Source organism: Drosophila ficusphila, unplaced genomic scaffold (assembly GCF_018152265.1).
Source record: "Drosophila ficusphila isolate 14025-0441.05 unplaced genomic scaffold, ASM1815226v1 contig_414, whole genome shotgun sequence".
Taxonomy (NCBI): Eukaryota; Metazoa; Arthropoda; class Insecta; order Diptera; family Drosophilidae; genus Drosophila; species Drosophila ficusphila.
Window position 1 is genome coordinate 16631145 of NW_025064328.1, and position 23446 is coordinate 16654590.

The window sequence follows — 23446 nt, forward strand, 5'->3', positions numbered from 1 at the left end:
AAGTGGCGAAACTAATGTGCTCTGTTTAGTTAAATTTGAGAAAGATACAAGGTTTCGGATATGTTCAAATTATTTGTATAAAAAGTATTTAACGGATTTATTGCCTTTAGAAATCGAACATTGTTTTATAACTTAAGATTATAATTGAAAAGTTTTGCTTGCGTCTACATTATTAAAGTTACATTTTTATTAACAGAGAAACACAGCTTACTGGCCTTAAAACAGGCCATTATACTGTCCACGAAATATTTTAAATTAAAAGTGCAACTCCTGTCGTCTAAGGTTACAAAGGGCTGCAGCCACTACAATCATTTCATCAATATATCCCAGCAACGATTTTTGCTGAATAGCAGAGTGACCGAGCACCCTGAATTCCCTCAAGCAATCGATCATGTCGCGCATTTGGGCTCTGCAGGCAGGTTCTTGGGCCTTCAGGGTGGGCAGCTGGACAGACGAAGCTCGCTTCGAGGTGAGCGTACCATCTACAACGGTAAGAGACTGCTGGTTTGCTAGCTGCCCGCCTAAACGTTGGGCCTCGAATTTGCTAAGGGATCGCTTTGGTTCCTCCGCCGGCTGGTAGTCATCCTCATCCGCCGAGTCGTGGGGCTCCTCCATACCCGTTCGTCGAGCACGAGGCACTGCTTTGCCGGGCTCGGCGCACAAGGTTAGGTACTTGGGGATGACGTCTCGAAATCTGCTGGCCTCAAACAACTGGAGATCGTCGCAATTGCCGGGAAAGGCACTAGACACGTAACTGATAATACCTGGAAAGAAGTCAAAACTTAATTTTGGGACGATATATAAACTGAAGCTTACCATTTGTATTGATGCACAATATGAACTTGTAGCTGTCGCTGCCCAATCCTAAATTCAGTGCCACATCCGTTTCCACACACTCGATTAGAGAGCGGACATGCAGCAGATTGGCCCGGTAGTCCAATGGCGTGTGCTTAAACCGTACGTTATATTGCCGTACATCCGGCCAGCGGATCAGGGGTCGCAAATAGCGAGCCAGTTTTATAAGCGTTCGTTTGAAAGAGTCCTCGAGATCCGATTCGCTTAGCTCAAAGTGCTCGGCTAGCAAAGCGAAAGGTTCATTCTGACGGAGTTTCCTTAAGGTAATACAACAGTCCAGGTGTGTGATATTGGCACTTCTACAGATGAGCCGCTTCAGCAGTGACATGTGCTCTGGAGCCACACCCAAATGAAGGAGAGGTGCTTGTTCCACCGAAGCCAAAGTCAAACTCCTCATGCTCCTCTGCGGCTGGGGAAGTTCTCGCTTTATGAAAACAGCTTGTCGCACGGCGGAGGAAACTCTGGAATCAGCCGCCACAGTTGGCGTGGAGTGGACAGCACTCCGGGAACTCCTCGGTGTTGACGATGCCGAAGTAACTGTAGATGAAGCTGGTGTTACGGAAGGAGCTTGGACTGGTCTCGTTGTGGCCTTGATGATTGTGTTCGGCGGCAGTGAACTGATGGCCACTCCCAGGCTTTGAGAATCTTTCCTCGATATCACCTGCAGTTGGTTGCCGGAGGATCCGCTTGGACCTGCCTGAATTACATACTTTGGCGTCTTGAGGCTTGGAACTGAAAAAAGGATAATTCAATAACATAATTCAATGTATTTTGTTTAAATTATAAATATTGAAACTTAAAATTGTAACTGTATAAAAGCATTGTACCAAGATATTGTAAAAATGCATTGCCAAACCTTGAAAAAATTATTTTTTTTTATCAACGTTTTGCTACTTACATCCCACTGTGCCAGCTGGAGATGTTGTTGTTGATGTTGTTGCTCTCTTCATACTTGGTCTTATGAGAGCTGGTATTTTATTGACCACGATACCTCCAGAAGTGATCTTCACTGTGGCATTTCCCGCCTCGAGTTTCGCGAAGGGTTTCTGCGCAGATTAATTAATTTAATAAAAGTATTTGTTGTACATTTCTCTGTTGTGATCGCCACTTCACACATGTTACTTAACAGCTGTTCATGGGATTTTGAACGATCCGGCAACACCAGGTGAAAACAATAATAAGGGGAGTTGTTTATATGTTTTACTGACAGCTATTCACCTTAGTTACTGGCTGCGGATCCGCTGTTTTTGGGCGGAATACCACGTTCGGTGCTGCTACGCCACTCGAATTTCGAAACTTTGTAATTGTCAGAGCCATTTAAACGGCTAAAATGTTTTTTTTTTCACCGAGAGCAAAGAAGCCACTTTAACGTTGCCAAAAGAAATTCTGAGATTGAGCTGCCATATCATCGGCAAAGTTAAGAGAGCTCTGCAAACTGTGGCTGTTAAGGTGCGCGCCAATTTTAAATCTGAAAGCGCCAAAGCTTACACCATCAAACTGCAATTAGTGGATACTTGATGGGTAATTGCAGTGACTGATATTTCGAAATGCAGAGCAATTTGGCTACGCGCTACGTTTACTGCCCCCGAAAATGAGGCCATTGCGCACTTGAAGTGCCGTGTTTCGTATGTTTTCGACTGTCTTTCGTGGACATAACAATTGTGATTTAAATCGAGCCGATAAATAAACACAGGAAAAAATCTTTACGGCGTAGTCTAGAAAAAACTAGTGACTAAAAGCTTAATTATTTCCAAGCTTAATAAGATTTCTTCAAAATCACTTTCGAAGAACTCACAGAAGATATATAATTTTCTAAGCAAAAACAAGATAAATTTATAAACAATATATTTTTGAAGTTTACTTTATTTGCTCCTGGTGTACCTATCAATTGTTGGCAATCTATGAATGTGTTTTCCCCTCATAATCTTTTCTGCCGTTATGACAGCCGCCATAATTGCGAAAATGTTGCCAAGTTTTAACGAGTGCTGGCGAGTGCTTCCTGCAATTAATTTGGCAGCCCGATGACGCAACGGATCGCTCCTTGCATAATGAACTGGCCGCAAGAATACACACTCCGCATGGACAGCAAGTGGTAACTGGTTTTCTTTCATTTTCATTTTCATTTCTGTTTTCCGCCGCCTGCGTTACGTGTCTTTCGCAGGGGGTTTTGGCCATGGCTCGCTGGTCAATTTTCACTTTCACTTCCCCCGTTGTTGCACCAGAAACCCATTAATTTACGCCTGCCTTTCGGTGTTTCTTTAGCTTATAATTTAAATAGAAATCGTAGAGTCTAACACAATGATAAAAGTACTAACACATTTGGCTTAAAACTGATGCGGAAACCGTTTTCGTGGGTCTCCGCCAGATCTCGATGGGAGTAGCAAGTTAGTTTGTCCTCTGACTGCTACTCCCCGCTGGCTCTCCCTCTTCTGCTCTGGCTCCTCTTCATCTTCATCTTCATCGTCTTCTTCTCCTTTCTTCCGGCCGAAGAATTCCGGGAATTCTTCAACCCCTTTCTCTGCTACACTTCCTCCCGCTCGTGTCACCCGTTCAACGTCCAGCTCAACGTTGCTGCGCGGATGCATCTGAGAGTTACAGATGGACTCGCTGTCAGTGTCTCGCCTGCTGCTCCTCGTACTCCTTCCTGTTCGTCCTCCGTCGTCTTGTGCTCGCTTTCTGTGCTTCTGGCTCTGGAAATGCCCGGGGATCGGTCCCTAGTAGTGTCCATGGCCGTGACTGTGGTAGTCGTGGTGATCGTCGTGGTGCTCGTGGTGCTTGAAGATCGGCACCTCGACGTGGTACTTCTCCGGCACGGGGATCTCCTTGTGGATGGGCACCTTCACCTCCGAGTAGACGGGAATGGGCTTCTCAATGGGCACCTTAACCTCGTAGGGCACGGGCTTCTCGACGGTGTAAGGGACCTTCTTCTCCACGGTGTAAGGCTGAGGAACGGGCACCTTCACATGGACTGGGTAGGGTTTCTCCACCTGGGATGAAAGAAATGATATATAGTGATCGTTGAACTTTTTAGAAGTCCTTTCTAGCTGATTGATCTTAACTCACCTCAACCTTGTACGGCTTGTCGACGGGCACCTTGACCTCGTAGGGAACCTTCTTCTCCACGACAACGGTGTATGGCTTCTCGACCTCAACATCGTAGGGTTTGGGCACTTCCACGTCGTATGGCTTCTCCACCTCGTACTTCACCTCGTAAGGCACCTTCTTGATCACCTCATAGGGCTTGGGAACGGGCACCTCAACCTTGACCTCGTGGGGAACCTTCTTGATCACTTCGTAGGGCTGAGGCACTGGCACCTTGACCTCATACGGGATCTTCTTGATCACTTCGTAGGGCTGGGGCACTGGGACCTTAACTTCGTAGGGCTTGTCCACAGGAATCTTGACCTCGTAGGGGATCTTCTTGATCACTTCGTAGGGCTTGGGGACATGAACGGGCACTTTCACGTACTCCTTGACATGGACAGGCACCTTCTTCTCCACGATGTAAGGTTGGGGCACATCCACTTTCACCTCGTAGGGAATCTGGTTTGGAAAACGAAGATTTGTGGGTTAATGGTTATAAAGGAGAGGATAGGATATATAGCTTCATGTAAATGAATTGTTATAAATTTTTTTATTTTAGTAGATGAGTTAATGAGTTAATCTATACTCGATTAATAAGGATATACAAATCTTTTAATATTATTGAAAGCTTTTCTTGGGAACTTTTTATACCCTTGCAGAGCAAAAGGGTATTATAATTTCAGTCAGAAGTTTGCAACGCAGTGAAGGAGACACCTCAGACCCCATAAAGTATATATATTCTTGATCAGCATCACCATCTGAATCGAAATATGTATGTACGTCTGTCCGTCTGTCCGTCTGTCCGTCTGTCCGTTTCCGCGCAAACTAGTCTCTCAGTTTTAAAGCTATCTTGCTGAAACTTTCCCAAAAGGTGTGTAGTTATTGCACGCAGTATATAAGTCGGAACGGGCCGGATCGGCCGACTATATCGGATAGCTCCTATACGAGAGAATGAAATTAAAAATTCTTACTCCGTTGTTTTTGATCAGATCGACTTGAATTCTTCAAGATGGCGTTTTCTAACTGTTTTTGAATTTCGGATTAAATTTAAACAAAATCGGATAACTCTATCATATAGCTGCCATAGGAGAGATCAAAAAATATATATAGAATTAATTGAAATAAATTGATAGCATCGTTGTTTTTTATCCCACGAGCATGATTTTTTGAGTATCAAGTTTTTTAACTAGCCTTGGTTTTTAAAAAAAAATTTCATAAAAATCGGACAACTATATCATATAGCTGCCATAGGAAAGATCGAAAAATCTATATAGAATTAACGGAAATAAAATGATAACATCGTTATTTCTCATCAGAAAATCATGATTTTTGGAATATAGAGTTTTCTAACGACTCTTGAATAGCAAATAAAATTTCATTAAAATCGGACAACTATATCATATAGCGGCCATATGAACAATAGTCAAAAATATGGAAAACTAATAGAAAAGTCGTCGTAGCTTTGATGTTCTTTAGCCTTTGTGTATTCTGTTCGAAATATTTGATGACTGCAAGGGTATATAAGCTTCGGCTTGCCGAAGCTAGCTTCCTTTCTTGTTTTTTATGTAAGTAACTTTCGAGTTACAGATTTTGTGAAAAGAATAAGGACTCACCTTCTTCTCGACGGTGTAGGGCACGTGCTTGGTGACCGTGTAGGGCACCGGAACCTTCTTCTCGATGGTCACCGTCTTGATGTGCTCGTGATGGTGCTCGTGGTGGGGCTGGTAGTGGTGGTAGTCGCCCAGGTGGAGGCCCCTCTTCTCCACGGTCTTGCCGTCGCCCTCGGCCTTCTTATCCTCGACGGCTCCGCCACAATGGGCCAATGCCACGCACACGGCGAGACAAGGAAGTACGAACTGGAATGGAGGGGAGGGGATACGGACACGGTTCACACTCTGATCACTTTGAACACTCGGCCACTGGGGCTAGATCCTTTCGATCGGTCGGTGGCTTTACCATTCGCATTGTTGAGCTGCTGATTCGACGTCTCACGGGGGAACAATTACTCCACAATTCGCTGTGCTGCACGGGTATCGAGATCCAAGCTGGGACTGAATCGCTGAGCCGCTGCACTCAGCTTATATACACCGAAAAATTGGACTGTCTTGTCTTTCTATATCTCGCAACGCAAGTCGACGGCGCGGCGCATTCGCAACTCTTTTGCCGTCGAATTGTTGTTGTGGATTTTGGCTTAGTAATGAAAAGTCAGTCGGGGGAACGGTGTTATATGAAAACTTGTTTCGTTTTCGGTTTCCACGAACGGGAAGGGGGGTTGGATGGCACGACTCCTGCACTCGATATACTCCAACAAGGTAACCGGGTCGTTATCCTACAGACAATAGCTAGGAAGTGGAAATCTTTGTTACACAGACCCACAAACCTCACCAACGAACCGGCGGCGTCTTTGATTTATGTATCGGTATATTGGCCAAAAACTATGTCGGATCGCAGGCCGAGGCTTCCGTTTTATTTTTCGGGCCCCCACCTGGACATATGATACATAAGATTTTCGAGAGGCTGGGATTATGCAAATGCCCGCGGCTATTGACTTCGGCTCGTTGCAAACTCCACAAGCCGAAACCCAATAGCCAAAATAGAAACGCAGTGTGGTAAGTGGCAGAGACAATAAGAAGGTTAACTAAGCACAATGCGTTTGGATATTCGATATATTTTACATATGCGTATTTCATATCGGCTTATAGAGCTTTATGGGGTCATCCACATCCACAGCATCTCGGATTGGTGAGTGGCACCACAAAAGATTTACACCGAAAAAGATTGCTGCCTTCCATTCTTCTAGCTGAGTTCATCCTCGGGTCTGCGACCGTAGCTAATTATCTTAAAATTATGTGAAGTTGAAAATGGTAAATAAATCTTAAGAAGTACCAATAACAATCAACGGTTAGTGTTTGATGCGCGTACTTTTCGCGAAAGGTCAATATTATAACAACGTTCTTATCCACAAAAGATACATTCACCAGAGTGCCAAAATAAGTGATCTGTTTTTCATTTGGGGAATGAAAAGTAACAAGGTAATTAATTTATTTTATTTAAAACATATAATTAATGTTCAACATGAATTTATGAATTTAGAGGCTTGTAATTTTTCATTTTTTCTGCCAGTGCAACGTGTGGTTTACTTTTGGCATCATTGGCGCATTGGGTCAATCTGTTTTTGGATATTATGGGCGAGGGGGCTGCAAATACGTTGGTTGTCCGAATCCGAATCCGAATGAAACCCCTGACACACGGCTGCCACAACTGGCAATTTGGTGGCTCCCCGGCCGATCGTGATTGCTACCCGCAAGTGCCGCCTGTGGGAGTCCACGGCGTGACTGGATGTACGTACGAGTGGCTATATCCAACCACCATAGTACCTCGCGGATCCATGAGAGCCGTATTCGCGAGTGCGCATTATGTGATGTATGACTGACTGCCTGGTTGCCTGGAATTTTGTGCAATCACTCGCAGTCATTAAATTGAAAACATACTTAGCTTCGAGTTGGCTATTTTAAAATCCATCGTGTGGCAATACCAACAATTCGAGTAAACACACTGACTAAAACAAAAGCCAGGTACCATTTTCTTTTATTTTTTCGCAAATCCATGGTGGGGAAAAAAGCGGCTTAAACTAAAAAAAAATAATAAAGGAAAAAAGCGACAGACGCGGAAGGCAGGCCATAGCATTTACATGCTCATTCTATTTCATAATCAAATTTAGGCTCCGGTTTTTTTTTTGTCCGCTAATTGCCCATTGTCCAGTTTTTCACCCATTATCCTCCCCGCAGCTTTTGCACCATTTAGGCCATTGCAATTCCCCAAAACGATTAGCGGCTCTTTCTGTCTGATTAACGGGATCGCAGTTTCCCTCTCGTTCGCTCAAGCCACCTCTCTCTTTCCCGAGCACTGCATTTGGTCAACGACCTTCACTTGTTTTTAAAGTGGGGTCTTTACTTTGCCTCTTGTCTTCTCTGCTCGCCACTCCCAAATCTTCAGAGTTCGCATCTTGCAGCGTGCGTTCGCTTTATCTTCAAAAGAAGGGTAAAATGTAATGGCAACCTTGACCTAATCATTATTCCATTTCCATTCAATCATTGTGTATCTTGTTATCCGGCTTGTAACTCGGGGATTTACTGTCCGACGAAGAGACTGAGCGTGTGGAGTGTGATTAGATTTTAAAATGGCCATAATTGGACAGTCTTGCAAGCGGCCAATGTGAAAGTAAATATCTCAATTCGATTGTTATGTAACGGCTTCCTTTAACCCATTTTACACTAGCGATAAATGTAGTGTTTAACTATTTTTGATATTAATCGTTTTACTTATTCCAGTAGTAAAATATATACATTATAATTATAATAGTGAAAAATAATTGGTTTAATTTTAGTGCCGTTAAACAAGTAACAAATGAAAATACCAATTGCTCGAAAATCTGTAATTAAACCGGGTCCTTGAAGTAGTCCACCATTTAACTGGTTGTTTGACTTATATAACCATTTTAAGGCTTAATGGCAATCATGTCAATATGGACTCTAAAGCGGGAAATGCAAGAAACTTGATTGAGGTTGATGCGAATCCCCGAATACAACCATAAAAGCAGTAACTCATTTTCAATTAAATATTTAGTAGGATTCTTTTTCTTAATTTAAGATCAATTTGAAAAGTTTTTTTTATTAAAAATAGGTTTTAAGTTAGCCTGTAAGATACGTCACATAATTCCGTAGTTAATTTTTTAATTTTAAATTTAAACATTCTAAAAGTTAACAGTGCAGTGCTGCCACCCCAAACAGAAAGCGCTGCCAACTTGGGACCTTTAAAACAACATGATTGTTGATAGCTTCTGACTTTCTATATCTGCCACCGCTTTATATCGATATACCTAGAGGTGACACTTTATCCGCAAGTCATTTCAGCGTCAAGTCATCCGGCATTTGTTTGCAATTTTTTAAAGGAAATTAAGGAAAAGTAAGCACTGATTCGAGTATTATTTTAAAACGAACGTATGTGTTAACATCCGAAATTCCAGACCACCATGTTTTTGACCCGCTCCGAGTACGACAGAGGTGTGAACACCTTCTCGCCGGAAGGCCGCCTCTTCCAGGTGGAATATGCCATTGAGGCCATCAAATTGGGCTCCACAGCGATTGGAATTTGCACTCCAGAAGGTAAATTAGGCAATTTTTAACAAGCAAAGCAGTTTCTTCACGGAAAAGTCCTATTTTAGGTGTCGTTTTGGCCGTGGAGAAGCGTATCACATCGCCGCTGATGGTCTCCAGTACGGTAGAGAAGATCGTTGAGGTGGACAAGCATATAGGATGCGCCACCTCCGGCTTGATGGCCGATGCCAGGACCCTGATCGAAAGAGCCCGCGTGGAGTGCCAGAACCACTGGTTCGTCTACAACGAGCGCATGTCCATCGAGTCCTGCGCCCAGGCCGTTTCCACCTTGGCCATTCAGTTTGGGGATAGTGGCGATAGCGATGGCGCCGCCGCCATGAGTCGCCCCTTCGGCGTGGCCATCCTTTTTGCCGGCATCGAGGCTGGCCAACCGCAGCTCTGGCACATGGATCCGTCCGGCACTTTTGTGCGCCACGGAGCAAAGGCCATCGGTTCGGGCAGCGAAGGTGCACAACAGAATCTGCAGGACAACTTTACCACCACAATGAAACTCGACGACGCCATCGAACTGTCGCTGAATACCTTGAAGCAGGTCATGGAGGAGAAGCTGAACTCCACCAACGTGGAGGTCATGACCATGACCAAGGAGAAGGAGTTCTACATGTTTACCAAGCAGGAGGTGGAGCAGCACATTGCCAAGCTCAACGCGTAAGCACAAGGGACTTTTAATTGGTTAACTTCAAATGTAATGTGAATAAATGGATTCTAAATCGAACTGAGGGAAATTAAAGTCTTTGGATGGCTTCTTTAAAGTGGAACTTGAAACTTTAGTTGAAACCCCATTTGGAATAGTTTTATAAACAATTTCCTGCATAGCCCTTCTTCAAATAAAGAGCCAATTTTCTTTATATACAGTTGACTTTATTGGTATGCATGTATAATTCGTGTAAGTGTATATATATAATTTTTATTCGCTACAACATTTGTGGCTCCATTGGCGTCGCTGGAAACCGCTACAATAATATCTCGTTTCGCATAATAATTTATAATACATGCAATCTAGACACAAACTGTTGAGCAATTCAAACAGCTCGGATTAACTTGGTTAATCGCGTACAAAGGCAAATCATAAAGAACTCACTTTGTTCGATGAACGAACTCCTAAAGTTTTCCTGATTTTCGCTATAATTCATTGTGTCGTTTGCGTGAGTGCATGTGTAAAACATTTTGCCTAGAACCGAAATACAAACAAATAAGGCAGATCATTAAACATTTACATCTAATTAGGGCTTTTCGAATCGAAGGAATTGCAGGTATGCGTGTGGGTTTTTGTTGCTTGTGGACAGACAGGGAAGACAATCAAAATGAACAAGTTGTATACCTATATCGTACGAGAATATCGCTATATATACTAATATATATATCTCTACATGTGTGTGTATAAATACATAAGTAATCGGGGCTAATCCCCGCGAGCATTCACAATAGTTTTCATCACACATCCTACGTCTGATGGTGTTCGCCGCCACTGGGACTGCTGTTGGTGTTTGTGTTGGTATTGGTGTTGTTGGTGTTGCTGCTGTTATTGTTGTGGTTGCTGCTGCCGCCGGTGGTGGCGGTGCCGCCACTGCTGCTGGGTGTCCGCATCATTAGGCGGGACAAGCTGGTGTCGCTGAGCGAATAGATCTCCGGTTCGAAGACCGGAGGACACTCCATGTTCGGGTAATCCGGCGTGGCAGCTTTCGAGTCCACGGATCCCGAGCTGGAAACCTTTGGGGTAGCTGCACTCTCCGATATCGTCGCCTCCGCCGGCTCCTCCTCCCGCTGCCTGCTGGCCATGATCGGTGGCGGAGGGGCCGGTGGCAGCGGCGGCTGCAGACCCTCCGATGAGCACAGGTTCGTGGTGGAGGTGGTCATGATCCCGGGGCCCCTGTAGCTCCGGTAGCCCGCCTGATTGTGCGTCGGCAGGGTGATCTGGCTGAAGATCTCCTGGTCGCAGTCCGGGTCCGCACTGCTCGGCGGCGTAATTGCCTGCTGCTGCTGCAGCTGCTGATGGTGACTGTGGTGGCCGAAGAGCGCCCGATGCAGCAGCGGCGAGCCCAGGAAGTGGTTCTCCTTGGAGTGTTTCGCCGGCGTGCCACCCGAAATGGAGAGCTTCGAGAAGATCGGCGCCGAGTTCTTGCGATGCGCGTCGTACTTGGTGCCCACGATCTTGTCGCGCAAGTCCTGATTGTACGTCTGGCTCTTCTTGATGCTGCTGCCTCCGCCTACGATGGCCAGTCCATTGCCGCCGGCGCCATCCAAGGCGTGGTTCGATTTGGACTTCTTGTTCAGCGGCAGCGTCATGGTCATCGCATGACCCGGGCCACTGCCCGAGGATCCGGCGGAGTGCTTCGAGAAGGGGAACCGTCGGTCGCTGCTCGACTTGCCCTTGGATTTCTTCTGCTCCGCCCCGGATCCGGAGCTCTTGCCACTGTTGACGCTGCTGGTCTTGTGCAGGAAGCTGGAGAGTTGCAGCTGCTGGGAGCGCAGGAAGTGCTTCGTCTTGCTGCTGTGCTGCGGCTGCGTCTGCTGTTGGTGCTGCTGCTGCTGCACCTGCTGCTGGTGGTGGGCATGGTGGTGCTCATGCCGGCTGCTGGAACTGGTGCTCGGCTCATCCCCACAAATCAGTTCGTAGCCAAAGTCGCGCAGCTTCTGACCCTCCTTGGTGCGGGCCCGCTTGATGCTCTCGTCGTCCGGCTTGAAGCTGATCTCGTAGTCGGGCGTCTTGGGCAGACTCACGCTCTGGATCTTGGGCAGCTTCTCCAGCGGCTTGGTCACGCTGCTGCTCGTGGCGCTCTGCTGGCTGGCCGTCGATTCGGTGCGCGCATGCTTGTGCTTCTCCACGCCCAAGTGCACCCGGTTGTTGTACATCTCCTGGGCCTCCTCCTCCTGCTTGAGCAGCATCAGGTCCTTGAGCGTCACGAAGCCTTGGATATTGTGCCCGTGGTCCAGGGTGTGGCCCACACTCATCTTGGGCAGCAGCGTTTTCGAGGTGTGGAAATCAAATTCCACCAAATTCGGATTGGAGGCGTGCAGGTAGTTGAATGGCACCTTCTTCAAACTCGACTTGCTGCTGGGACTCTGGCTCTGGCTTTGGCTCGGACTCTCCTCGGAGCTCTGGTGCTGTAGCGATGTGGGCGTGGCCGTGGGCGTGGGCGCCGGCGATGCGGGTGGCCCGAGAATCGAGGCTGAAAAGGATACCGCCGACTCGGTTCCACTCACCACACTGACCACCGAACTTCTGCTGGAGCTGCGCGAAAGCTTGGGCGCCACCAAGGGCGGAATCTGGGTGGGCGGCATGGCCGGATCGTGGTAGCCCGGTGTGTTGGCCCCGATCTGGATGCCAAAGCTGCCGCCGGGCACCTTCCGGTAGCTGCGGTACTGCTCCGTGGGCACGGGGATGTCGCTCGATGGCTTCGCCGCACTGTTCTTGAACATCGTGAACTTGCGAATCGAGACCAAGTAGCCAGATGCCGGCTGCTTGGCGGGTCCAGACGAGGGCGGTGTTCCACCGGGCAGCGCCATCGACATGGACATTTGCTCCTTGTTGCCCTGCGGCGATGGTGTGCTCAGGTTCTTGGCCACCAGGGCTTCGCACTCCTCGCCCGAGCTGTCGTTCTCCGAGTACAGATCCTTGGCACTGACACCGCCGCCCGATCCCAGGCTGGGCGGCACCTTGAGCGAGGCCTGGCGCAGGAAGTCCACCCACTGGTTGAGTGCGTCCAGCGACTCGGCCGCAAAGTAGAAGCTCTTGGCCGTGTGGTAGACCTTGAAGGCGTGCGGCTTCGAGTGCACCTCCTTGGCCAGCGAGACCGTGAAGCCGGGCAGGAAGATCACCAAGCTGGCGCTGGTGCTCTGCTTGCTGCGAAACCCGTACAGAATCGTGTCCAGCATCACGAAGTAGATCCTGGCCCAGTAGGTCACGCCGCGATGGTTCTTCTTGCGCCTGTACAGGTGGCCCTGGATGTCGCCGGTGCCCAGTAGCTTGAGGTTCGTGTTCCGCCGCTTGGCCATCAGGCTGTGCTTCTTTTTCAGGGTCAGCGTGCGCGACTTGCTCGGCGTGTGCAGCTCGCTGATCTCCGATGGATCCACCGCTGCGGGCTGAGGCACTGGCACAGGAATCGAAATGCAGGTAACACTGCTGGCTGGCTGCATGCTGGCGGGTTTTGGCGGAGGTGGCGGCACCGCCGACGGTGTCATGTCCCTGTTCTTGAGGGGACGCGGCGGAGGAGCCGGCGGTGTGACCAGCAGGAACTCCTTCCGCGGCTCGATCGCCGGCGGCGTGTCCGATTCCTCGCCCGAATTGTCGTATGCCGGCGTACTGTGACTCTTGTCCAGCCGACCGCGACGTCCCTGTTGCACCAGCGGCAGATTGACGGCCTCGGCGAGGGGCAGATCCTGACCCCTTGTGGCCTGGTTTATCGCCTCCAGCAAGTCCTCGGCGTTCTCCGTCTTGCAGTTGCGCAGCGTTTCCAGGGCATCCTCGTCGCCCTCGTCCGCAAACGGAATCGGCTCGAAGGTCTCCAGTATTGTGTTCTCCACATTGCAGGTGAACATTTCGTCCTTCACTACGTAGTCCTCCTTGGCGTTGAATCGGACCACCTTGCTTACTCCCGGCTTGTAGCGATCCCCGAGGAATTCGCGCTGCGAGTCCTCCGTCAGCTGCTTCAGCTTGCGCACCTCGTGGAACATCCGCTTGGCCTTGTCCGTGGAGCTGTCGCCCGCGATTCCGATGCAGGTCGTGGGCCTGGGTGCAATCTCCAGGCCGTAACCGAAGGATATCGACTTGTCGCGGATGCTGGGCGAACCGGGATCACAGACGGCGGAGGAACCAACTCCCGGCTTTCTCTCGTGCCACGACGGCACCACCAGATCTGAGTGCTTGAGGCTCAGGAACTCGTCGCCGCATATGGTGTTCCTGCGCTGGAGCAGTGCCCTGGGCTTGGGGTAATACAAACGGATCTCGCGGGCTGCCGACTTGGGATCCGTGGGCGTGGGTATATCACTGCAGCTCGAGTCGGAGTCGGAGGCGGAGGACACTGGATTGACCTTGGCTAGCACCTCTCTCGGCTCGATGCCTAGGGTTTTGCTGGGATCAGGCACTGTACCTCCGATTCCTCCCGCGGCCTTTGGCTCCGGGTCCAGGGTCAAAAAGGCAGCCCTTGGCGTTGGACTCGGCATCTGCGCCCAGCGTCCGGCCAAGTTGCGCTTCTTGCTGGGCAACCGGTAAGGCTGCATGTAGATCTGGCCGAACATCTTGGTGTGCTTCGGCCGCTTCTTCACCGTGAGCCGCACCTGGTCGGGCAGCGCCTCCCTCAGATGCTCCAGCACCGTGCGATGCTGCCAGCCCACGACGGTCTGGTAGTTGATCTGCACAATCTCGTCCCCATCCTCTATCTTTCCGCAGTTGTGGGCCGGCGAGTTGTACTTGATGTCTGTGACACGGTGGATGCCATTGTAGCTGGACTCAATGTTGAAGCCCAGCTCGGACTCGCGTCTTTTCAGGTCCACAACGTCGAGGGATGCAGGCTGCAGCACCATTGGATCGGATATGTCCTGGATGACGAAGTTGGCCAGGTTTTCCAACCTCTCCGCTGACTGTCGAATCGCTGGCACCGGCTGCAGCGAGAAGCGATCCCGGTGAGCAATTGTGGCCAACTCGAGGCCGCTCTTTAGCACATTGCCGCAGTACTCGCGGTACATCTCCTGCCGGCGGAACGGTGTTCTCTCCAGGCTGCCCACCAATGGTTTCAGAGTGGCGATTGTCCGGGTGATATCGTGCAGTATCCGCGTATCGATCTTGGTGCTCTCGGCATGATTTTTGGCCAGCTCGCGATGCAGATTCCTCGCGGCCGTGGCCACATGTAGGGCCATGAACTGCAGATTGTCGTTTTTCAAGTGATAATGCTGGAATTTTAAGGTCATTCTAATTTAGGTGAGAAATTTATAATACCAGCGAACTCACTAAGTTCCTCAGGTTCTCCACAGCCTCCAGCAAGATCTCCTGATGGCCGATGCGCAGCATGCCCAGATTCTCAAGCTCATATGGACGTATATTGAGCAAAGCCCGACCGCCGATCTCCTGCCTGGAGAACTCATACAAGTATCCCTTCATGGACTCATCCAGACCTGCAAAAAAAAAAAAAAAAAAAAAAATCGTTAAGTATGTGCTGAACAATTAATACTGAACAAAACACAAACTCTTGCTGCACCGTAGTTGCAGTATCAGTTGTTGTTGTTGTTGCTGCTGCTTTTTGGGGCAGTGGCTGCGAGATGCACTTTTTCTTTCTCAGCTGCTGCGTTTTCCTTGACCTCGAACATTACCTCTGATCCAGTCGGTGACCTGGTCGGGCGTCCACTCGGCGACATTGATGTAAGCCATCTCGCTGTTGCTGCTGATGATCCCGACTGGGCCTCGCCTACGGCATATTCCTTATCTTTGCGGAAAAACAATCGGACGAAGTTCGGAATTGTTGCGTCGGACGCAATGCGTCCCATGAATCGGTGTTGCCAGATGGTGAACGGCTACGGACAAGCTAAAAAATCCTGTTTTCACGCTGAATTCGCAGCACTGTTTGAAATTGTTCACCCACCCGATGGAAAAATCGGCTAACGATAACACATTTGCCATACGATAAATGATAGCCCATACTGTTTTGCAACACTACAACCACAGCACCAATTAAACAGCTGAGCGCCTTGCGAATCGAATTGATTTGCCCCCAAAACATTCCAATAAATGCTTCAATGACAGCATCAAATGGAGATAAATAGGCGAATATTCTATCCACTGCCCCAATGCCTCTTCCCAGCCTACAACTACCCCCACCCACTCGCCATGTACACTCGAGGAAATGTATATGTATACGAGTGATGGGAACGCGCACGTTTCTTCAACGCAACGTTTTTAGAATCGAATCAGTCACTTGCGAGAGGGAGAGGCACGACGAAGTAAATCACCGCGTGTTTTTTCTAATCGCTGCAACTTGGCTGCTGCAATCAAAATTCGCTGGCCGAAATGTCTGTGACCCAGACGAAACAAATCAAGTTCTACAATCCATCGAGTTCCGCCAGCTCCGACAGGTAACGAACGACTTTTTAATGCCGCGTTAATTCACGCACGGTCAAAAAGTAAAGTGTGAAAAAAAAGCCATTAGAATGTGATACACATACACACATACAAAGGCATGTGCTCCAAGCCATTCATCAACTCAACATCGTAAGGCCTAAACACGCAATAAAAATAAATGCTAGGAAAATGGCATTAGGGCCTCAGCTCGCAGATACCACTACACATACCATGTGATAAATTCAATTTCAATATAGTTGCCGGTTGCATCGGATCGGCGGAGGAAGCGAGAGGGAATTACGAAAAAAGAGCGAGATAGTAAGGCGAACCCCTGCGAGACAGTTACAGGCTAGATATGCGCGCGTGAGTGCGTTGTCTGCAGCGCAGTGCAACTTCACGCACGAGTTAACATGTTTTATATTTTCAAAGATTTTTTTTATTTTTTTGTGGATTATAAATTATGTTAAAAGAAAATAATATTAAACTAAAAATATTTTATGTTATGAAGTCAGAAAAATTTGTAGTTCGTCCGCAGATAAAATACATGTAAAAAGTTTCAAAAGTGGATATTCAGTTCAGTTTAGTTCTACCTATCAGATTTCATACAACGGAAGGTTGGATACTGTCCGTTTTTCACATTTATCCAATTTGGTGTCACGCCAACAATCACCTCACGCGCTCACCATTATGCAAACGCAGGCGACAACAACAAAGGGGAGACGACGCCGACAGCGGCGACGGCAGCGCAGCTTTTTAACCTTAGCTGCCTTAACACTTTTTTTTGCCATTCAATCCCCAATCGTCGCTCACCTCATACCTCTGCCGACCATCGGTGCTTGTCTTATTTTATTTTTATTAGTTATCGAATAAATATTGGCCGAAACGCAAAAGGTGTACCGCTGTGGAGGAAATAAAAGCTCTAAATCACATGTGATCCACGCCGGCGGCGATTCGCGTGAGTGTTCTGTGAGTGAGTGACCCATTTTTGGCATCGCCGGTTGCGTTCTTGCCGCATTCGCTGTTTCTCACGCCCACGCGGACGGCAGAGAAATTCAAGAATCGCTGGCAGACCAGGCTAAAAATGAGCAGCATCACGTTTTTGTGCAGCAAGTCGTCGTCCCACAACAACAACAACAATAGCAACCATAGCAGCAATGATATGCCAAAAGGAGCAAAAGCATTTGCAGCGGCATCCGCCGGCTTACTAACAATCGCCACCCATCAGCAACAACAACAACAACAACAGCATCAGCTACAACAACATCAGCAGTCAAAGGTTAAGGCTATAGCAGCCAAAACCAATGGTCACATGTAATTCACTGCATTTTCCCTCATTTTTAACGTAAAAAAATCGAATTGAAATCGAAATCCCATTTTATGTGTTTGTATGTATGTAAATTTGTGCATGACTTTCCGTCTGTGTGGTGTGTGTGTTTGAGTGATTGTTTTGTTGTGTCATTTACCGCCATTCTAATTGTTTTGGTGCTGCGCTTGTTTGTCCAGTACTCTCGTTTCGCCCCGTTTCTGTCTGTTTTCCAGTGTTTAATTAACGCTCGCGTTTTGTGTTAACATTTTGTTTATCGAGTCTGCGGTGCGGCAAATAACAACAAATGTTGAAAAGACGATAGCGTCAGCAAGTGTGCTCTCGATTCTCCAACATGGCAGCGATCACAAAGAGCCACGTCTATCGGTTTTTGCCAACTCCGAGCTCCTCTATTCCCAGCTTTCATCCTGGATCCCCTGGAATGCCTGCTGTCCTTGTCCCACCTGCCTGATAGGCCATAACCTGTTGTTCCTTTTTTCGGGAAGAGCGCTGCACACGTGGCAAATGCTGCTCTCCTCAGTCCAGTTTCTCTCTCAAGTTAGCGAAAACTATAAATACGCTGAGGAATCTCGGTCTCTGGCGTCACCAGATTATTGGCCTCTGCACCAAAAAAAAAAAAAAACTGAATCAATACCGGCAAATCTGTTTAAATGCGTCAATTTTGACTATAGAAGAAAAATCCCAATACGGAAATTAAAGTGTGTAATCTACGTTATTTGTTTATTTAACCTGGGACATTGGTTTTTATATCGTGTTCGATATTACTTTGACCAAAACAATATAGAAAGATTATTTAAAATAACCTTTTTGCCTTGTATTTTTCTTTCTCTGTGCTCTATCTTTTTCGACAAGAACAAAACCCAAAAGATACAGATAAATTCAGAAAGAGAGGGTGCAACGAACGCGCCTACGCAGCATCCAAAAGATGGACCGTCTGGTGTTGCTTTGTCTGCCTGACCGGTGCACTCATTTTGTACCGCTTCCCAGAAATTGGTTGTTTGTTTATTTTTCTTGTACTTGGCACAAGTTTTTGCCTGAATTACTTTAATGCCAAAATAAAACCAAAAAGACATTGTTTTGGAAGCATTTGTGAGGTCACGTCTGTAGGTCTGCAGAGCACATGGCGGAAAAACCCAATCGTAATATCGTTTTAGCATATATGTATGTACAAATATTAATGATATGGGGTATAAATGAAATTAGTTTGCGTCAATGCTGTATAAAAAAATAAAAATATTTTTGTGGGTTTTTACCAATAATAATAACATTGTTTAACATTTTTGTTGACCTACTCAAGGTTCATATATAACAAAACCATTTAATGTTCTTATTAAACTTACTTTTTCGCGAATTCATTTATTGCTGATTTCAAGTTTCATAACAAATCCGAAAAAAATCATTTCGAATCAATTAATTCTACCGCACACTCTCCAAATTAAAAAACAATAAATTTAGAGCGTCCGTTATCTATCTTCATCGGAAGCCACAATTAACCTTTTAATGTTTGCAATGTTATCTTCTATTGCACTTAATTAAGGCTTTAAGTAGAAGGCTATTTATAGAACATATTGATCAGTTGATTAATTCTGCGTAGGCGAAATGTCTAGTTAAATGCGCTTGTGTGGGAACAAGGATAGGGTTTTTAAAGTAGAGTAGGTCAGTGAGTATACTGCATCCTTGACCTCACAGCTTTAAGCTTCCATTGCAATACCTCCTTCTCTGTAGCCATTTCACTAACATATACGAAGGTAATCTTAACCTATTTTTTTACCTAAAAAAATAGTTGAAATTATTGTGAAATTAATCAGTGCTCGGTGATAAAAACGTTATCGTGGCTAATCGCTGAGTTCCGCCTATTTTAGTCGTACTTAACGTCATCGTTATATTGTTGGAATGTGGAATTTGGTAATCGCCAACTAATCTGTATATATGTACTATTTGCAGCGATGAACGTTCTGATGTCACTGAGCAGCTGTACGTGGATCCGTATGCCGACCTTGGCAGCGGCCTTGCCGGGGATCTCAATTGCTGCCCGGCCTCACCAACCACAGTGCCTGCAAAAGCTTCCCTTGAATCGCCCATGAAGCGTTCGGGAAGGAGACAGCGAACCACATCAATTGGAAACCAGACCACCACCGCGAATCCGTCCGAATGCATCATACGTGCAAACAATCGCACGATTTACACAGCAGGACGTCCGCCGTGGTACAATTGTGCTGGCCAGCAGGTCGAGCCCTTTGTGATAGGTTCGAGTTTTAAATATAAATATCTATCAAGTCTCTAACATTTCAAATGAATTTCAGGTATCTGCGGAGGAAGTGCCTCTGGCAAGACCACAGTGGCCGAGAAAATTATCGAGAGCTTGGACGTACCGTGGGTAACCCTGTTATCCATGGACTGCTTCTACAAGGTCCGATGGGATTCAAATTTAACAGCATACCAGAACTCATAGTTTTAATATCCAACCTTCAGATCCTAAATGAGAAACAGCACGAGCAAGCCCTTCTCAATGAATACAATTTCGATCACCCGGATGCCTTTGACATCGAGCTGCTGCTGGATGTGCTCACCAAACTTAAAGAGGGACGCAAGGTGGAGGTTCCCGTCTACAACTTTGTGACCCATGGCCGTGAGAGCCAAACGAAGACCATGTACGGAGCCAACGTGATTATCTTCGAGGGCATTCTCACCTTCCACAGTCCCGAGGTTCTAAAATTGCTGGATATGAAGATCTTTGTGGACACCGATCCGGATATTCGCCTGGCCAGAAGGTTAAAAAGGTAAAGGATGGATAAAGACCATCTGGCTGGATAATTGCATAAAAGTTTGGTTGCAGGGACATCTCACAACGCGGCCGCGACCTGAAAGGAGTACTTAAGCAATACCTAAATATGGTAAAGCCCTCCTATTGCAATTATATAGCTCCAACCATGGCCCATGCGGATATCATTGTTCCTCGCGGGGGCGAAAACAAGGTGGCCATTCATCTCATCGTGCAGCACGTGCACACACAACTCCAGCTGGTGAGTATAACAACTACAAGTTAGTTGAAGCCCATAACTAGCCCCTTTTTATATTTTAGCGCGGATTTAAGCTGCGTGAAACTCTGGCCAACTCCTACAAGGACCAGCCAATGCCACATTCTCTGCACCTGCTGCATCCCACGCCCCAGATCAAGGGCCTGCACACATTTATCCGCTGCCGAAATACGTCCCGCGATGAGTTCATTTTCTACTCAAAGCGCCTCATCCGGCTGGTCATCGAGTTTGCGCTCAGTCTGTTCCCTTTTAAGAAAACCACTGTGGAGACACCACAAGGAGTTCATTACGAGGGCAAGCGCATGGAATCACGTAAAATCTGCGGTGTTTCCATTCTTCGGGCTGGTGAAACCATGGAGCAAGCCGTCTGCGATGTGTGCAAGGATATACGCATCGGAAAGATCCTCATTCAGACCAATCTGAAGACCGGCGAGCCGGAGCTTTACTACCTGAGGCTGCCCAAAGACATAAAAGACTACAAGGTGATACTAATGGACGCTACCGTGGCCACTGGTGCGGCGGCCATGATGGCAATCCGGGTGCTGCTAGATCACGATGTGCCCGAGGACAACATCATCCTGGCCTCGCTGCTGATGGCAGAGATCGGTGTGCACTCTATTGCCTATGCCTTTCCTAAGGTGAGTTGACACGGCTGACCCAAAAGGGAAAATTTCGAACTTATTTATATTTTTCTTTCCAGGTTAAAATTGTTACTTCCGCTCTGGATCCGGAGATTAATAGTAAGTTTTATGTTATACCCGGCATTGGTAACTTCGGCGATCGCTACTTTGGCACGGAGCCCTCCGATGAGTACTAAGGCGATCCGGACCATTTTACATCCACACAACTTTGAAACCATCAAGTTTCTAATGTATCCTAGGTTAAGTTCAAATCGTTACTTAAATTATGAATTCGGAACGAGAAGCTGTTTTATTGCAATTAAAGGAACCGTATGAGCAGTTGAATCAGAAAAGCAAGACTGCCCACCACCAGGGCAATGCCCACATATCGTTGGATTAGCTTCTCCCGATTTCTGGTTTGGATCTGTACCTCCTGCACCTCCTGTTTGTTTGCACATCTCGTCCAATCCCGCTCGTCATCCAAAATTTCGCCTACCATGCTGAACTTGCTGACACTGGTTATTCGAACATGGACACGGTACCCAGGAGATTCTCCCGCATGGGCAGCAGTACCTGTTCATAGCTCTTGTTGTGACCGACGTAGTGCAGTTTGTCGTGGGAAACTTCTGTGACCAGAACAGTGTATATTTCACCCACTCTTTCCGCATATGGTTCATAGCTGTAGAAGAGATCTGTGAGCCGTTTAGTTCGCTTTTTCACCAGGTTTGCGGGTATTCGCTCCATTTTGGCAGCTGGTGTGCCCGGTCGAGGAAAAAATTGATTGATGAACAAGCTAGGGAAGCGATATTTGGCGCATAGCGTCATCGTCTCTTCGAAATCCGCCTCGGTCTCTGTTGGGAATCCACAAATTATATCGGTGGCAATCGTCAGGCCCGGCACACGCTCTCTTAAAAAGTCCACTACGTGCTCGAAGTCCTGGCGGCAGTACTCCCGCTTCATTTCGCCCAACACTGAGTCACTGCCGCTCTGTAAATATTTAAGAGGTAAGCCTAGAGTATGTTTCTTGAAATAGATCCTCACCTGCACAGGAACATGCAAAAAGGCGTAAACTCTCGGGTGCTGCAGCACCTTGGCCACTTCTTCAAGGTGTTCCAGTATGTAGGGCGGATTTGTCATACCCACACGCAGCATACAATGCTCGGGAATCACTTCAACCAGCTGCCAAAGCAGTTCCGGCAGCGAGCTGCCTATGTCCCGACCATAAGCTCCAGTGTCTTCGGACGTAAGCCAGATCTCGCAGCAGCCTTCGGCGAAGGACTGGCGAGCACGTTCCACCACCTCTTCAGGAGGATAACTAGCCAGATCACCGCGAGCATGCTTGGTCTTGCAGTAGGTGCACTGATTCAGACAGCCCGAGTTGATAGAAATGATCTCGATCAACGGGTTCTTACGCACTTTCGGCAACGAGAGAGGAGCCCCTGCTACTCGCCGGCCATGGACCTTCTTCTTGTTCTGCAGCAGTTGAACGCTGTGACCCTTTAGGGTCTCCTCAACGACCTCCACCACACGATCGATCTGCTGTACACCGATTACGGAAAGCCCATTTAGGTAGTCTGATTTCGGAGCTCCTTGGGGAACGCACCCAGCGACCACAACATGCTTTCCATTTCGCATGCCGGATTCGATCTCGTTGCGGAACGTGTCCTCCGAGGGATTCTTCACCGTGCAGCTATTCAGTAGCCACAAGTCCGCCTCCTCTTTGCCGCTTAATCTGTAGCCGTAGGCCGCCAGTTGCCCGGCCATGTACTCCGAGTCCGAGTTGTTGTGGGCACAGCCCCATGTTTTCACAAATACCTTTTGGGTGCCGGGTATCACGCTCTCATGAATCGTGGGCTTTGGCTTCTCATCCTCCTCCTCGCTTTCTAGTCTGATTTGCGTGCGTTTCTTGGCGCGCACCGTAACGTTTTTCTTGTTTTCGTAGCGCTCCCTCGGCTTCACATCATCAGCAGATATCAAATCCTCGATGTCGTCCACATCGACGCCTGGCAGATCCTGTCCAAGATGGTACATTCTTCCTGAGTCTCCTAGTTTCGGAGTCAAGTCCAAGGCACATGTGCAACACCTCCAGCTGTTTACATTCCTGTTGTGCTTCTTCTTTACTTCTACAGTGCTGTGAAGTGCGCGTGAAAGAAGTAATCGATTGATGAAATCGATAACTTGTTCGGCTGTAACGGTCTGTATCACCCTATACCCGCAAATCTAATATAGGGAAAAAATTAACGTCTAAAATTATCACCTCATTTGTTACATTTTTATGCGTATGTTACCCTAAAAAT

General features: G+C 47.4%; 6 protein-coding genes across 10 annotated transcripts; 2 read left to right on the top strand and 4 right to left on the bottom strand.

Moving 5' to 3' along the window:
- Positions 1–59: 59 nt before the first annotated feature.
- Positions 60–2229, bottom strand: LOC108093616. The gene is made up of 4 exons (XM_017193752.2): positions 2074–2229; positions 1754–1901; positions 817–1587; positions 60–764 (listed from the first exon to the last, which is right to left on the bottom strand). Exons 1-4 carry the CDS (start codon positions 2170–2172, stop codon positions 256–258), a joined length of 1527 nt encoding a protein of 508 aa, XP_017049241.1. The 5' UTR covers positions 2173–2229; the 3' UTR covers positions 60–255.
- An 871-nt stretch (positions 2230–3100) lies between these two features.
- On the bottom strand, positions 3101–5999 carry LOC108093641 (zinc finger protein 512B). 2 transcript variants are annotated; one of them, XM_017193800.1, is made up of 4 exons: positions 5896–5999; positions 5553–5795; positions 4111–4398; positions 3101–3842 (listed from the first exon to the last, which is right to left on the bottom strand). In XM_017193800.1, the coding sequence occupies exons 1-4, from the start codon at positions 5902–5904 to the stop codon at positions 3570–3572; spliced, it is 813 nt and encodes a 270-aa protein (XP_017049289.1). In that variant the 5' UTR covers positions 5905–5999; the 3' UTR covers positions 3101–3569. The 2 variants fall into 2 exon arrangements, with proteins under 2 accessions (XP_017049289.1, XP_017049288.1); XM_017193799.1 differs by having other exon boundaries at positions 3919–4398.
- A 2786-nt stretch (positions 6000–8785) lies between these two features.
- On the top strand, positions 8786–9831 carry LOC108093782 (proteasome subunit alpha type-5). The gene is made up of 3 exons (XM_017194061.1): positions 8786–8904; positions 8966–9104; positions 9164–9831. Exons 2-3 carry the CDS (start codon positions 8972–8974, stop codon positions 9766–9768), a joined length of 738 nt encoding a protein of 245 aa, XP_017049550.1. The 5' UTR covers positions 8786–8904; positions 8966–8971; the 3' UTR covers positions 9769–9831.
- A 125-nt stretch (positions 9832–9956) lies between these two features.
- Positions 9957–15626, bottom strand: LOC108093779. The gene is made up of 3 exons (XM_017194054.2): positions 15423–15626; positions 15064–15227; positions 9957–15005 (listed from the first exon to the last, which is right to left on the bottom strand). Exons 1-3 carry the CDS (start codon positions 15478–15480, stop codon positions 10560–10562), a joined length of 4668 nt encoding a protein of 1555 aa, XP_017049543.1. The 5' UTR covers positions 15481–15626; the 3' UTR covers positions 9957–10559.
- A 367-nt stretch (positions 15627–15993) lies between these two features.
- LOC108093780 (uridine-cytidine kinase-like 1) lies at positions 15994–21447 on the top strand. Of its 4 annotated transcripts, XM_017194056.2 has the most exons (8): positions 15994–16181; positions 17027–17478; positions 19436–19737; positions 19795–19901; positions 19964–20271; positions 20328–20514; positions 20574–21167; positions 21230–21447. In XM_017194056.2, the coding sequence occupies exons 2-8, from the start codon at positions 17249–17251 to the stop codon at positions 21344–21346; spliced, it is 1845 nt and encodes a 614-aa protein (XP_017049545.1). In that variant the 5' UTR covers positions 15994–16181; positions 17027–17248; the 3' UTR covers positions 21347–21447. The 4 variants fall into 4 exon arrangements, with proteins under 4 accessions (XP_017049545.1, XP_017049546.1, XP_017049544.1 ...); XM_017194057.2 differs by lacking the exon at positions 17027–17478 and having other exon boundaries at positions 15996–16181; XM_017194055.2 differs by lacking the exon at positions 15994–16181 and having other exon boundaries at positions 16934–17478.
- Positions 21441–23272, bottom strand: LOC108093781 (threonylcarbamoyladenosine tRNA methylthiotransferase). Its single transcript, XM_017194060.2, is given in 3 exon segments — positions 21441–21689; positions 21692–22136; positions 22191–23272. Coding segments are annotated over 3 exon segments (1656 nt in total). The 5' UTR covers positions 23181–23272; the 3' UTR covers positions 21441–21468.
- Between the last annotated feature and the right edge of the window lie 174 nt (positions 23273–23446).